At 47.1% G+C, this 16,541-nt stretch overlaps 1 protein-coding gene across 2 annotated transcripts in view; it reads right to left on the reverse strand.

Annotated features, from left to right (window-relative positions):
- Positions 1-16,541, reverse strand: part of GLDN (gliomedin) — a 31,758-nt gene that overhangs the window by 10,927 nt on the left and 4,290 nt on the right. For both annotated transcript variants that reach the window (XM_066636051.1, XM_066636052.1), the window contains exons 2-6: positions 14,751-14,802; positions 10,960-10,977; positions 5,017-5,115; positions 3,689-3,835; positions 1,878-2,006 (exon numbers count right to left, since the gene is read on the reverse strand). In XM_066636051.1, the coding sequence (XP_066492148.1) occupies positions 1,878-2,006; positions 3,689-3,835; positions 5,017-5,115; positions 10,960-10,977; positions 14,751-14,802 (445 nt within the window). The remainder of the gene's footprint in view (positions 1-1,877; positions 2,007-3,688; positions 3,836-5,016; positions 5,116-10,959; positions 10,978-14,750; positions 14,803-16,541) is intronic.

Consider the following 16,541-nt stretch of genomic DNA (forward strand, 5'->3'; position numbering starts at 1 on the left):
ATCTGTACCAGGGCAGGGACAGGCCACTTTGGGCAATCTAGTAATGTATGAGACATCAGCAAGTCCTGACTGTCAAATGGGAGAGGCCAGCAAGACTCGTTTGTCACGATGGGCCAGTTCAGACAATCTAACAAAATTGTGGTTGGTTAGATCGTAATATGAACCAAAATAGCTGCTGCAAGGGGCACCGATTTTGAGCAAAGCAGTGGCACTGGGAAATGGGTGTTTAACCCTGGACCCCAGGCCATTCATTAGATAAAACCGTCATTGTCCTTCAACACTGCTATCAGCCCTGCAGTGGGGAACAAACCAGTACTGTATAGTGGGCCCTCCTTATCCACTAGCCTGGCACCCACAGATCTGAGTGTCCGTAGATGCCATGTTGGCAGCTGAAGGACCTCAAAACACCTCCTGGATGCTTCCAGAAGGCATTTCCAGTTTAGGCTGGCAACTTCCAGTCCAGAGGTGTTCAGGGGTCCCAGGTAAGTACTTGCAGCACCACCCTCCATTTCATTATCAGCAGAATTCAGTATTTGCAGGGAGAGACAAATCCCCCACATATATAGAGCGCCCACTGTGTCTGTAACATGCATGCCTTTTTTTCCTGCTTGGGCAGAGGAATAAGGAATTGGAGAATGGCACAGGGGAAAGATTTGAACACCCACTCCCATAGCACCAGTGCTCGGCTCCCAATGGGAGCCCACCACCCACAGTTGCCTTAAAATAGAAAAAAAAGCTAGATCTGACTCTAGACCTCTTGTTCCACATCTTATCTGCCCCTCAGAGCTCCCCATTCTCAGCTTCCCAAAGTCACCAAGAGAAGTGAAATGGATGGATTTAGGCACCAGAACTGGGACTCCCGGGAGCCAAGGCTTCCCTTGCAAATGGCTGCTGAAACCCACATCACCCATTATTCCCTTTCCTTCTCGTTAGATAAGACAGAAGCTAGACACAGCAGGGAAGGGAACCAGTGGGGCGCCAGCTTCGAGCGTGAGCTATCAGGCAGCCCCAAAATAGCACAAGGAGCAAAGGAGGGCAAGAACAGAGCCCTCCTCAAACATCCTTGAAGTGGCACGTTCTGTTCCGAGCACTGGAAGAAGGCCATGTTCCCACTTCATCGGCTCATTAGCGGCGAGCGACACCGTTCCAACTCCAAGAAAGGTAAGCCACTCCAGAACCAGCCCAGCCGGGTCAAGTCCTTAACAGCGCTGGGCTCTGGCTGTGCTTGAAGGGCTCGCACTCCACCCAAAGGTGGAAAAGCAACACAACAAGTAGTGAGAAAGAGTACACTAAAGATGCAAATGGCACTAAGCTGAAAAGCAAACCTGTGATTTCACTGCAGCAGCCGCAAGAGCAGGACAGACTGCTTTGAGGGCCTGTGGAGCTGCCATACAATTAAAGCTGAGCAGGTTTGGGACTGGGCAGTGTCCAAAAGGGATGTGTCATGTCAGTAGCATAGCTACAGGGGGGTGGCACAGTAAGTACTGCAGGTACACATTTAAGTAGCCCCTCCCAATGTCAGAGCCATTCTGACACAACAGCACTGTCCGTTATTATGTGACACTGTGTTATGTTCAGCCTGGTGGCTGAATGCGGTTGTCCCCTTCCTCCGAGGAGCCGCCACTAGCTGCCCGGTGCACTCAGGATGCCATGGCAGCCACTTTGGTGGCACGGCAGCCCCATGCGCCAGGCAGCTCAGGATTGGGCTGCGACTCTTAGACAGAGTCAGACCACTGGGTCATCTAGCTCAGAATTATCTATGCTGATCGGCAGTGGCCCTCCAGAGTTCCAGACAGGGGGTATTTCCTAGGTCTACCTGGAGATGTCAGGGAAACAACCTTGAAAGAAAGAACAGTATATCATCAAGAGAAGCTCACCTGTACACTTGGCGCTGTACATGTTCTCCTCAACCTTGGGTTTCTGTTTACGCTTCCCTGGAGGCCCCGGGGGTCCTGGGGGACCAGGTGGTCCTGGAGGCCCTGGCTCACCTTTTTCACCTTTCTCACCTACAATATTAGCAAAGCAAAAGATAAGAGTTGCTGCCTGACAGCAGGTTCCTAGCACAGCGCCAGCAGCACAGGCTTCACACTGATCAGGTTGAGAAATCCAACTGGAAAAACCCAAGGATATTTATTTTTCCAGAGGCTCTGCCTCCATTTAAATACAGTCAAATCCTAATTTGATGTTCCCTGCCTCTTTTGGAACCACAACCTCTCAAGGATTTCAAGGCAGCCTCAGTGATGCTACCCGTAGTGGAAACATGCAAGATCCCTCAAGGAGATACAGTATGGCGTCCACAATGGCCCATTGCTCTGACAGGTCTGGGAAGCATGGGATTATCACCAGGACCTTAGAATGCAGGGAGTGCGCAGCCACTTGAAGACAGCAAGGGCCCTCAGGGATAAAAGCAGCACCTGGAGGAGGGAGAGTTTGTGGGTAGCAGAAGGAGGATAGGATGGAGAAAGGAAGGACAGAGGACTGGCTGATGGACTATCAGACTGGCTAACAAACTAGTATACTGACTAACGGATTGGCGGACTGACCCACAGACTGGCTGTGGGTCAGTTGGCAAACCGACTAAATGAATGGAGACTGCTGAGTGGTAGAGAGCTGAGGGGGTGCTGCTGCTTTGGGAACTGGGAGGAGGGACCCTGCAGACTCATAGGCAAGCTACCTCGTTCGTTTGTTGTTCGTTGGCAACCTTCAGTCTCGAAAGACTATGGTATAAGCCTACAGCACCTGGTATTCCCAGGCGGTCTCCCATCCGAGAACTAACCAGGCCTGACCTTGCTTAGCTTCCGAGATCAGACGAGATCGGGCATGTGCAGTAGTTTCAGACACCACTAGAGCTAGCTGGGTTTGAGCCAGGGGGACTGATTAGCTTGAAGTGAGTATTAAGTTGTCTAGACCAAGTTTGGGAAGCAAGTTTGGCAAAACACCACCCCAGCAAGGTTGGCAGCAGAACTGAAGGCTCTTTCAGATGTTCCCAATTTCTTACACAGAAGACACTTAGATGGAGGAAGTTGCGTAATTCCTAATTACGCATTTACTTCATTTCTTTACAACTGCCTTCCTGCCAAAGAACTCAAAAGGCTGCTCAATTTTGGGAATATTTGCTTATAATCTGAGAGACACTAGAAAAGCGGGAAGGGACGGCAAAGGGGAAAGAAGAGAAGCGTAGCCAGGTGCCAGATCTTTCAGACTGCTAAGCAATGAGGTTGCGTAATGACCGGGGGGGGCATGGCTACTGTAGGAGACGCTCCTGGGAGGGAAGGAGTCAAATGGCCGCTGGTGCCAGGAAAAAGAGAGGATGAAACAGGGTTTTTCATTTCACTGCTTTCTTTGCTACTGTCTCTTCCTCCCAGCAGCTGGAGGCTACCAGTTGTCATCATCCCCCCAAACCCCCCCTCCCCCCCCACACACACAGGCCCTCAGTGCACTACTACATCATCACTATTGAGATGGGAATTCTGGGAGCAGCACTGTCACTACCACAAAACAAGGCTGCCACCACAAGAGCTGCCCCCAAACATCACCGTCTCCTGAAAAACCACCCCAATTTCTCAGCAACAGTTTTTAACCCAAGGAAAAGGTATGGGAAGACCTGACGGAGCCTGAATAACCGCACTCAGTGAGGATGCTGTCTTTTTCTGTGAATTAGACCATTTTTAGACCATTCCGATCGCACCTTCTGTGATTAGACTGTTATTTGCATCCCCTTTGTCACCCTTGGCTCCCCTCGATCCTTTGTCTCCTTGCACCCCATCCTTCCCAGGTAAGCCAATTTCTCCGGTGTCTCCTTTTTCTCCTCTATCTCCAGGGTCTCCTTTTGGTCCTGGCAGGCAAACATGAAACACATAGTTATAAAAGACTGCAGATACCTTCAGAAGTGATGTTTCAGGATTCTGCAGGAATGATGGACTCTGGGGATAATCACTGAAAATCTGGATGCATTTAGACCACCACATTTTCCCATCTGCACTTGTGCTTATTTTCTAAAAAGAGAGGTTGGGGGGCCTCAACTTTGTCTGGAAGTCACACATTTAATGATAAAGAAAAAGCACGCTGCACATGTTCACACAGAGACATTCTTCATTCTTATGCCATACTTTTCAGGATTAAGAGCCCAATCTTAAGCTTGTCTACTCAGAAGTAAGTCCCATTAGAATCAATGGGGCTTACTCCCAGGAAAGCGTGGATAGGATTAGGCTGTAAGCCATATGAACAGAGGAAACTGCCTCGTCTTGTGTTAGACCAGGGGTGTCCAAACTTTTTGGCAGGAGGGCCACATCATCTCTCTGACACTGTGTCGGGGGCAGGGGAAAAAAAGGATTAATTTACATTTCAAATTTGAATTAATTTACATAAATGAATATATTAGAGATGTATTCTTATATGAATGAAGGTCTTGCAATAGCTCAAGGCCTTGCACAAAGAAAGGCCAGCCTTTCCTTTGCTGTCACTGCTGCATCACAGATGTGAAACAGCAAGCAGTGGAGGGAGCCCTTATCCCATAGCTCACGCAAGAGGTCAAACAGTTGGCCGTCACACCGAGAGCAGTTGCATCAGGCCAGCATGGGCTCCAGCAAGTCTCCAGAGGGCCAGGGGCTCATTGGAGACTAGGAGCTCCCTGAGGGCCGGATTGGGAGTCCTTGAGGGCCGCAAGTGGCCCCAGGGCCAGGGTTTGGGCACCCCTGTGATAGACCATTGGTTTATCCACCAGGGAATGCACTCTGCATCTGTTCACTCACTTTCCATCTCCTTGCTACATTCCTAGCCGCTTTTCCACATGATCTCCTCTCACAGAGGGAATTTCCGACATAGAACAGCCTTCCAACCCATTATCCTCTATCCCCAGATTGAAGCAGTACAGTTGAAGCTATGCCTCATGAGTGGTTTGAAATTTTGGAGGACTATACCATGTGATTTGTCTAACCTTACGAATCTGCTCCAGTGAACGTGGATGGGGATGGGGAGACACAATGTAGGAGAATATACTGAATATATCAACTCTACCTGGTTTTCCTCTTCTTCCAGTTTCTCCCTTTTGCCCTGGTATGCCAGGAATTCCATCTGAACCATTAAAACCAGGTAACCCATCAATCCCAGGGGGACCTAAAGAAGTCAACAAAATATCACATGGTATCATGTCTCAAAATGTATCCCTAGCAAATGCTTGTCCAGTCTTTTGTTGAAAGCCTTGACATCCCCTTATGCCAATGGTTCCCAAACGTACCTGAGACATGGCCTCTTTTTCCCAGCTCAACCAGGTGCCACCGTCTTGGATTTTGCAAAATCTCATGAAATCCAAGATGGCAGCACCCAAATCTTATGAGATCCAAGATGGGGGTGTTCAGGGGAACAGTAGGAGCGGCCAGCAGGGACATCCCATGGCGCTACTGTGAGTGTTCCCATGATGCCCTAAAGCATTGCAACGTGACACACACTTTGGGAACCCCTGCTTTGTGCTGACATCTTTAATACAATGAGTGACCCCCCGGAAAGTTAGATCCACAAAAGACAGTACCTGATCCTGCCCACCAGAAGGATTAAAGCTGGCAAAAAACAACAAAACAAATGAACCCCTTGTGTAACAATGCCCATTGCTAACAGTTGGCACTTGGCAACTGCAGGGGGTTCAATTTCCAGAACCCCTGTAGATGCCGAAATCTGTGGATAACAGAATCCTTGGCTGGGCCCACAGAGGACATTCTGATATGACCAGAAGTGCCCTCTGGTTGCATGCCAAGGTGTTCTGAGGTGCAGGGAAGCCACATGAAGCCTCCCTGCATCTCAGGTGGCCTGTCAGAAGCCTCTAAGACGCACTTCCAGTAGTGCGTCTTAGAGGCCTCTTTCAGGTCTTCTGAGACACGGGGAGGCTGCAAACGGCCTCCCTGCACCTCAGAACACCTCTGGATGTGACTAGAGGGCACATCCGGTCGTGTTCGGAAGATATAAGTTGGACCTCAGATGTGGGTTAGGGACCCACAATGAGTCAAATCCATGAGTTTCAAACCCGTGGGTAAACAGGGCTTACCTATATTTCTTTATGTGAGCATGCATATATTCATACCCCAACTTTTAAGACAAATCTTCACCAAGCAACTTCTAATTCAGAGTTGATTTGAGGAGGGGGCCATCGCTCAGTAGTAGAGCCTCTGCTCTTCATGCAAATCCAGGATTTAACCCTTGGCATCTCCAGGTAGAGCTGGGAAAGACCACAGCCTGAAAACCTGGACAGCTGCTGCCAGTTCGTGCATGCAGTTAAGACTGAGCGAGACCATCTGACTCAGCAAAGGGCAGCTCAGCTCATAGCCGGGATGTCAGTGGTCTTTATCTTTATCTGGGAACCTGGCCTTTCTAATCTTTATTTTATTTTGGTATTTGGGGGGGGGGAGGGGATTGTTGTTCTGATCCACAGTGGGTGGGGCCTGGAACATCAGCACTGACATAATTCAGATATAAATTTGCACTTAGACAAAACATAGGTGTGGGGCCCATTAGCCAGGAAAACACTCCAAGCCCAGATGTTCGAATGCCTTTTCACTCACGCAGACAGGAGTACACCAAAATCATTTCGTTCTGACAAGGAGTGCAATTATATCCATCTCTGTTGTGCCATATCTTATCCTTCCTGTTGGCAGAGCAGGGGTAGGGAGATTTCACTGTCCCAACACCTGCTCCTTAGTTACTTATTCCAAGCACCCCTGACCCAAGCCCTGAGTTTTAACTATGAAATACAAGGCAGCTAGCGGAACAGGAAACATTTTCAAGTAAAAGAAGCTTGGATAAATGCTGCCCGTGGGGGAGATCTGTGCAATCCATTGATGCAAACCATCTTTTGGTTCGGCTGGAACGACAATCCAAACAACCACGGGAAAACAACATGAGAGCTCAAGAGAATCCCCCACCCCAGGAATAGCTTTCAGGTTTAATAGTTAGGTGAAGAAATAATATAATTTCTGTAATTAAATTGTGGAACTCCTTGCCTCAGGATGTTTTGATGGCACCTGGCCTAGATGTCTTCCAAAAGGGATTGGACAGATTGATGGAGGAAAAGTACATTGCAGGTAACAAGCCACGATGACTGTAGGCAACCACTGGGTTTCAGAGGTAGCCTATCTTTGAATGCCAGCTGTAACATAGTGGTAACAGGATACAGGTATCATGTTGTCTTGGGTACCCTGTACAGACTGTTGACCAGGGTGGTTTCCATTCCATACCCAGGCCAGAAATGGGTTTAAATAGCAGGAAACCATCCTATTATATCTGAGAGCATGTGACCTTGCGAGCCTAATCAGACTTGACAGGCACAGTTCTTCTTTAGTCAATAGTAGCTGGATGGGGGATCCAAGTCAATAAATACACTGTGTATTTAATAAGTGCAAATGAGAATGGGGGGTTTAACCCTAACCCCTGCCCCACGTTCACAATTTGGTTGCTATTTATCCTGGAGAAAGTTCCTGCTGGAGTCAATGAGAGCTCAACTCAGGCAGCAAAATGGCAGATGCGTTTCAATGTAAGTAAGTGTAAAGTCATGCACATTGGGGCAAAAAATCAAAACTTCACATATAGGGCGAATGGGTTCTGAGCTGTCTGTGACAGATCAGGAGAGAGATCTTGGGGTGGAGGTGGACAGGTCGATGAAAGTGTTGACCGAATGTGCGGCGGCAGTAAAGAAGGCCAATTCTATGCTTGGGATCATTAGAAAAGGTATTGAGAACAAAACGGCTAATATTATAATGCCGTTGTACAAATCGATGGAAAGGCCACACCTGGAGTATTGTGTCCAGTTCTGGTCGGCACATCTCAAAAAGGACATAGTGGAAATGGAAAAGGTGCAAAAGAGATGATTACTGGGCTGGGGCTAAGGCGTTTGGGCCTCTTCAGCCTAGAAAAGAGACACCTGAGGGGGGACATGATTGAGACATACAAAATTATGTATAGGAAGGATAAAGTGGATAGAGAGATGCTCTTTACACTCTCACATAACACCAGAACCAGGGGACATCCACTAAAATTGAGTGTTGGGAGGGTTAGGACAGACAAACGAAAATTTTTCTTTACTCAGCGTGTGGTTGGTCTGTTGAACTCCTTGCCACAGGATGTGGTGACAGCATCTGGCCTGGATGCTTTTAAAAGGGGATTGGACAAATTTCTGGAGGAAAAATCCATTATGGGTTACAAGCCATGATGTGTATGTGCAACCTCCTGATTTTAGAAATGGGCTATGTCAGATACAAGGGAGGGCACCAGGATGAGGTCTCTTGTTATCTGGTGTGCTCCCTGGGGCATTTGGTGGGCCACTGTGAGATACAGGAAGCTGGACTAGATGAGCCATTGGCCTGATCCAGTGAGGCTGTTCTTACGTTTCTTATGTTTCTTTTCTGGTGAACAGTAGCTGGATCGGAATGGGGGTGGGGGGAAGCTGTGAATCTGTGACCATATAGGATTAAATCTGCCCATCCATTGACATGGCTCTGATCCACAAAGGGCTCCAATTTGGTTATTTCAAACTTTAAAAAACCCCAAAACTTAAGCCCATAAGGGCTAATAACACAGTCACATGTAGTTTGGTTGAAAACCAGGCCAAAAATTGCTTTCACTAGAATTGATTCACAGCCCAATCCCATGCATGTCTACTCAGAAATAAGCTGCATTTTGTTCAATGAGGCTTACTCCCAGGAAAGAGTATATAGGATTGTGGCCTCAGGCATCTATGGGTTTAAAAAAAAAAGTAGCAGGGTTTTGCATAAAACAGAAGGGATTATTTGCATCAGAAAATGTATTATATCACTTGTTCCACATTTGAGGTAAAGATCCCTCAGTGGTACTTACAAAAATAAAGAACATCTGTGTGCAAATGTTTAAGTCAAATTAACATCATATGTGCCACCTCGTTTTTTTTAAATACATATATTTACCAGGCATGCAATCCAGCAAATGAGAATTAAACTTTTATTAAATAAACAATGCTTTCAACGGCAGCTGCTGCTTCTAAAGCAATAACCGGCATTGCAATAGCATCATAGGAGTTTCATAATATCCAGCATTTAATAGATACCTTATGGAGGGCAAGGGCATTTAATAGGCTGCAGAAATTAAAAACAGGCCTATCACGTTGGCTTTCAAAGTGTTTGGGGGTGGGAATGTTTGGGGTGATCCTATGGCACAGAAGCCAGAGCTCTGAAATGCAAATAACACTGTAAAAAGCACATCTTTGGGAAACGACATCTATATACTCCTAGGGAAAACATTAAAATCACAAAAACAAGGACAATATTTCAGAAGGAGGACGGATGGTTATCACAGGCGGTTCCACCCCATTTATGGTTCTGGTAGCCACGGTTTCAGTTATCCGTGGTTATCCACCGCCACCCCATGCCCTTCTGTGGAACTCCTTGCCACATGATGTGGTGATGGCGTCTGGCCTAGACGCCTTTAAAAGGGGATTGGACAAATTTCTGGAGGAAAAATCCATTATGGGTTACAAGCCATGATGCGTATGTGCAACCTCCTCATTCTAGAAACGGGCTACATCAGAATGCCAGATGCAAGGGAGGGCACCAGGATGAGGTCTCTTGTTATCTGGTGTGCTCCCTGGGGCATTTGGTGGGCCGCTGTGAGATACAGGAAGCTGGACTAGATGGGCCCATGGCCTGATCCAGTGGGGCTGTTCTTATGTTCATTTTTTTCCACTAACAAGCAGGCATGTTACCGGTGCTACGAGAGGAATGTGACAATCAGTCAGCCAGCCTGAATGCCAGAGGGACACAATGAGAACATTAACAGGAGGCAGGAGCTTCCTGTTAATGTACTCTTTGTGTCCCTCTAGCGTTCAGGCCGCCTGCCTGCCTGCATGTCATGTTCCTCTTCTAGCGTCTGTAAAAAGCAAGAAACATGCCTGCCTGTTAGTGAAGAAAATGGAAGGTAATGGACATGGGAGGGCACGGAGCTTTGTACTGATAGGGTTCCCTCATACCCATGGCCATGATACAGGGGGATGCCTGTATTATCAACATTTATAACAAAAGAGCCCAAAGCAGCTTATATCAACAAGCAGTTCCCACTGAACTCAGAGGCAAGTTGTACCTGGAGTTCTATCACGTAAGAGAAACCATGCTGTGCAAGAGTGCTACTTGTTGAGAATTATAAAGTTTCCCACCAACCTAGCACAGAGAGCTGCAGGAAACCAAAGTCACATGCACAGATACAGATACAGTCACAGATACAGGGGTGTATCTGGGGTGTTGCAAGACAGGGCAGTTGCCCTGGACACCCCTGGGGGTACCAAGCATAGACTTACTGGCCGGTGCTCCTGGCCTCTTCACAGGGAACGGGGTGCACTCACTTCTTCCTTCCTGTTTGGACCACCCACCCTCCCAGGGGTCTGTTTGGTTCAGAAACAGACCCATTCTGGGAGGGGGGGTGTAGTGCGCAGGCACGGTGGCAACATGATGATGCACAGGGGATCAAGTTGACACGTCATTGCATCACTCCACCTTGGGCATCATTAGATCCCAGGACACCGCTGCGGAAGATGGAAGAGCCACTGAAAGTCTTTTGGCCCTTGGTTTTTTCTTTAACCTTATCTCCTGCTTCCGTGACTAATTTTCCCTGCTCTTCCTCCTCCCAACTTATAGAGGAAATCAGCCATTAAGCAGGGACATAAAGGGAAGGAAACAATGGAGGGCCATTGGCTCCTACAACCCCTGTTAGGTGTCCCTTGGGGAGCTTTCAGAATTCTCAAGAGGAAAAGTGGGGTGACATTTTGCTCAAGAGGAAGAGCTTGGCTATTTTCCACATGACAGATACAAAGTGTATCCAGACTCTTCACTCATAACTCTGCATAGGCTGGCAGTCTTAGAAGCATTGACACAATCCTGGAAAAACAGATTGTCACCATGTACACATTGCTGCTGTATCAGCGACTCAGAAGTGAGACAAAGGTTTGATTACCTGGCAATCCTGGCGGTCCTAGGTGGAAAATAAACACAACAAGAAAGAGACAGTAAGTGAATCAGGATACTGAAACTGGGGGGGGGGGGGGAGGCTCTTATGACTATGATTTAAAACAATGAAATCTCTTGATGGGCACTCAGGTAATAACATATCTCTAAACTTTTGAGGCTGGCTAACAATGAGCATTGAGCACACTGCAGCCCCACATCTTGTTGCTCACAGATCCCAAGCTAGGACTCTTGAGAGCAACAGTTCTTTATCGGGCTAGGTACCTCCAACACAGTGGTCCTTAATAAGTGCACAGGACTCAGAAGGTGGTCATGATCCAAACTCCAAAGTGGTATTGTGATCCAAAGTGGTATTGTGGGGTTCAGATCTGTCCCAGGTGAGGAAGATCCCACCAGAGACTTTGGCTTTGGAGGGATTGCTTCGACCAAACCTCCTAATATTTCGTGATCTCCCTCCGTCTTCCACCCACCTGCCTGCCTCTCACCTGCTGTGGGACTCCCTCTTCTTCTCACCTCACTTCCTCTTTCTTTCCCTCCACCCTTCAAAATGGAGTGCACACTCCTGCCATGCCATGTCCCGCCCCTCTTCTCCATCCAGACAGTGTGGCAGGGAAGAAGGGTAAGAATGGCACAAGAGTCATGCCACTACCTGGCAGATGATTGACCACCAATCATGATTGGCTACCACCTGGCAGAACAAAAGATGAAGGAGATGAAGAACCTTTTGCAGCTGGGCTTTGCCGATGGGTGCATGTGGGTGGGTCCCATGTCGCATACTAGAGTTTGAGATGGGTTCATTTCTTTGATTGCTAGAGGCATGCTAGTGATGTCACTGTTTGCTCTTTTCTCTTTGGAAAACAAACACAGCCTTTGATTCTTTTGAACCATGTTTCACCATTACGGCTTCTCTCAAAAAACTATGGGAATTGTAGTTTGTTGAACAGTGGTCTTCAGCTTGTAAGACCACTGTTCAACAAACTACAATTCCCATAGTTTTTTGAGAGAAGCCGTAATGGTGAAACATGGTTCAAAAGAATCAAAGGCTGTGTTTGTTTTCCAAAGAGAAAAGAGCAAACAGTGACATCACTAGCATGCCTCTAGCATGCTGCAAGCTTGATTCATTAAACCAGTTAATTAAACTGTGGGTCACAACCCACTTGGTGGGTCACGACCCAATCTCTTGTGGGTCCTCTCACATGCTCATGTCTCCAGTTGGCTCCAAACTGGAGCCCTATGGACGCAATTGGAGGCCGCTCCAGGCCTCTGTAGGCTTCCAGAAGCAACCAAAAAGTCATTTCTGGTTTACTTCTGGGTTTGTGAAAGTGACTTCTGGTTGCTGCCAGAAGCCTACAGAAACTTTCTGAGGCCCAGTGCCAGAGGAGGACGCAAGTGGAGGTGCACTCCACTGTAGAAAAGTCAAGTTGTGGTGGGGGGAAGTTTGAGAACCCCTGCATAAAACAAACAACAAAATGGTGTCGAGTTGTAGATGAGAATTAGACTCCAATGCATGAAAGCTGTCATTTTCTACCAGACTGCATGGAGGCCGCTATGTTTCTGCCTGTAGAACTCAAATGAATGGAGGCCACCATCTTTAACAGCTTTGAGCTCAAAGGAAAGATATTAAGCGTGGCAAGCAGGCTAGAAGCTTTAAAACATAGATAACCCTAGCGTACTAGAAGATTAATATACAGCTCTCGAGCACTACTAGCTGAGAAACAAACATAGCCTACATCTGCACTGTAACCATGCTCTTCAAACTTGTGTGATACAGCAGAGGGCTGGACTTAGGAAAACAGATTCATGCTCTGCTTATAGGCTTCCCAGAAGCTTCTGGTTGGCCACTATGAGAAACAGAATGCTGGGCTTGATGGCCCTTCATTCTGATCCATTGGTACAACTCTTATGCTTTTACATGAAATATAATACTTGGAAAAATACAAAAACAGAAGCCCTCTTTTTCAGCTCAAGCTTGTTGAAAGCTAATATTTAAAAGCAAGTATGCAAAATTCCATTCTCTATCCCAAGATCAGCAGCAACTAGCATTTCACTGGACAGCTCTTTGACAAAACATGGGCTTTACAGGGGAGTTTCATTGCCGGTTCAGTTACAGGCAGTGGTATTTATGCCTTTTCACCAGTGCTAGCCCATGTAACCCAACAATTAATGTGTTTACGTTAAGGCACTCTCAACTTACAGCACACACAAAATGGCACATTAAATCTGAATCCCATCATTTCAAAGCAAAATCCCAGATCGGGATTAAACATTTAAAGGGATTGGGTGGCACAGAGCTTCTTTACCTCTGCTTTCTCAGGAGGAAGCTGAGCCTAAGCAGTGCTGACTCATCCACAGAACGCCAATCAGGTTAAAATTTAATCTCCATTTGGTGAACCATATAAACTCTACATGACAAACACACTTAATTAAAAGCCCAATCCTATCCAACTTTCCAGCACTGATGCAGCCACAATGCGGCCCTGAGGGGATCCTTAGGGAAGAGATCTTACTCTGAGAAGGTCTCTGTGACTACCTTGTTGACCTTGTTGGCATGGCTGCAGGAGCACTGGAAAGTTGGATAGGATTGGGCCTTTAAGTTATATTTTCCCTTTCCCTCTTAGACCTAATTGCCCAAAGAAGAAGCAAGTGAAGGGCAGCGCTGAAGAGGGGGGAACTTAGAAGTACTCCCCAATTGATCCACACCTCCATCGTACTAATAATTATTTTTAGACCATCCCTGCTGGATCAGACAAAAGGGCCCATCTGATCTAGCATTCTATTCCTTCCCATAGGCGCCTGCAAAACAAGACCAGCCAAAGACCTCCTGGTGCTGCAGGTGGTATGCCAAACACGGCCTCCCACACCCTGGATTAGAAAAGGAAGAGGGAGACACAGTGGGAAAGAAAGTTGAGAGGAAGCTTCCAACACTCTACCTTGCTATTTTTTTCTCCTCCACACGTCCTCTTCCACTCTGATCCCCTCTTCCTTTTCCAACCCAAGAACTGAAAGGAGGCGGAGCCATAGAGACTGGGGGAATGATAGAAGTAAATGCCCCAGATAATCTGCTGTCTGAGGTAGCCACCTTAGGGCCCAATCCTATCCAATTTTCAAGCACCAGTGCAGCTGCAATGCAGCTCCAAGGTAAGGGAACAAACGTTCCCATACTTTGCGGATGCCTCTGTGACTGCCTCTCCTCCACCGGATGCAGCGCATACCCCATTGGCACAGCTGCACCAGCAATGGAAAACTGGATAGGATTGGGCCCTCAGTTGGGCCCATGGTTGTACTGCCCTGCTGCCAACCAGATCCTTCCAGAAAGTCCATGAGCAGAGTATGAAATCAATAGCTCTCTCCCACTGTTGCTCACCAGCGTTCAATTACATCCTTCCTCTCAATACAAAGTATGTCGCTTTCCACGTAGTCTTCATAACTATATAATCTCACTCTTATAAGTTCACAGACACTGGGCAATGAGGGGACAGCTTGAACATCTCCAAGATCAGAGGAGACATGCAAAATGTGTGACAGCCTCCCATCCAGGCAATGACTAGACCTCCTTGCTTCAGCAAACGTTGCTGTTTCATGTCCCCTTCAGACTATACCTTGGGTCACATTAATATTCTCAACTCAGCAATTCATGCAAGTTAAATTTTTCAGGGGGGACGACATAGCGTTTTGTTGGTATTGTTCTTCTCTGCTCTGGGACACATCCACCACTGATGTGGCGATAATAAAACAGGGGAAGAACATTCACCACTTTATAATCAAGTTTTGCCAACTTACCTGTTAAACACACTCCTTTAGTGCTGTTGCATAATTCTACCATCACTCGGACCTAAAACAACAAAGAATGTATTGCTGCCATCAAAGCACACAATTAGGTTTCAAATCTCTTCTAACACATCTTCCTGTCTTATCCCATTCTGGCACCTGTCTTGGTATTTCCCAATGCTATACCAGAGCATCTGTGTTTTATTTCATTTATTATTTTATGGTTGATATACTGTATCCAAGTTATGTGAACAGCTGAAGGTAAGCCATGGTTTGCCCTTCCCCACTAAGATCATGTCAAGAAACAGACATTTTTAAATACCATCATGCTGGGGTATTGGTGGTGAAGAGCCAGAATAGTAAAAGCTGGTGGGGGGAGTCAGAGAGTGATAATTGACATGCTAATCAGAGTGTCCCAATTTTTATCCATGAAGTGCTAGAGGAAAGACCAGATCCGTAATGAAGTGACCTGAGGCAGCTGCCTCAATGGGGTATTGCAAGAGATGGGGTGTGGCTACTTCTGACTTCTGCCACCTTCCTCTTCCTCCCCATCCCGCTCTCCCTCTTCGGTTTAGTTGTCACTCCATTCACCTCCTGCTCTTGGTTGGCAACCTTCAGTCTCAAAAGACTATGGTATAAGCCTATAGCACCCGGTATTCCCAAGCGGTCTCCCATCCAAGAACTAACCAGGCCTGACCCTGCTTAGCTTCCGAGATCAGACAAGATCAGGAGATAGTGTTCAGTATAGGGAGATGGTTGGCAACCTTCAGTCTCGAAACACTATGGTATAAGCCGACAGCACCCGGTATTCCCAGGCGGTCTCCCATCCAAGGAGATGGATGGGCTAACCAGGCCTGAACCTGCTTAGCTTCCGAGATCACACAAGATCAGGCATGTGCAGGGTAACAGTTGCTCTTGCTGCAGTGGAAAAGGAAGTGGGCATGGATGGAGGAAAGAAGTAGACTAGAGAGTTTTACAGACACTCTAAACCACCACACTCCTCTCCTCCATACTTTTTCAACTCTCTCCTCTTGCTCTTTGAATCCAGTGTCTGCAAGAGGACAGTGATGCAGCTCATTGCACCCAAGTCAGGCAGTGCCACCCCCAAAAGGAGGAGGAGAGTGGCAGGGAGAGAGCAGGAATGCAGAAGGCATTTGGCCACCCACCTCAGGTTGCCACAACCTTGGGACAACACCAGTTGGAAGATACATCGTCTGGCTTGCATTCCTATCTGTGCATAACAAGCTGCACCTGCCGAAATTCTGGGAAGTGTTAAAAGGCCCAGGACCGGCCCACCCACGCAGCTCTCTGCACCTGGTTACCCCAGCCTGCTGTTTTCCTTTCAGCTCCTGTTCAGTCTTTGCCTTAGGATGGCTTTGCAGAAAGAATGGAGCATCAGTGAGCCATTATGCAATCAGTGACATTATCACGACTAAATGCTCATTTGGGGGGAACATTTAATTTTGGCTGTCCGTAAAAGTGCCCCTCTTACATTCACCACAGTCATTTTCACATAGCTTAACAATGAGGCACTTATGATAGATGGGAGCTCTATTTTCCACTGATCCCAAATCCATTGCCACACCGATCTAGCATAGTTGAGACATTCAGGGCTCTCAATTCCTTGCACTTTTTTCCCCATTGGCAAACCTCCATTTGCAAAGAGAAAGGATTAATTGCCCACTCTTCATCAAGCATCTTCATCACCATGTTTAGTCAACTGGTGCAATCACAGCATGAGAGTCATAAAAAGAAAATTTTTACTCCAGAATGTTGGCATAAGAATGGTGTTTTTCCCCCTTT

This window comes from Tiliqua scincoides, chromosome 8 (genome assembly GCF_035046505.1).
Source record: "Tiliqua scincoides isolate rTilSci1 chromosome 8, rTilSci1.hap2, whole genome shotgun sequence".
Classification (NCBI taxonomy): domain Eukaryota; kingdom Metazoa; phylum Chordata; class Lepidosauria; order Squamata; family Scincidae; genus Tiliqua; species Tiliqua scincoides.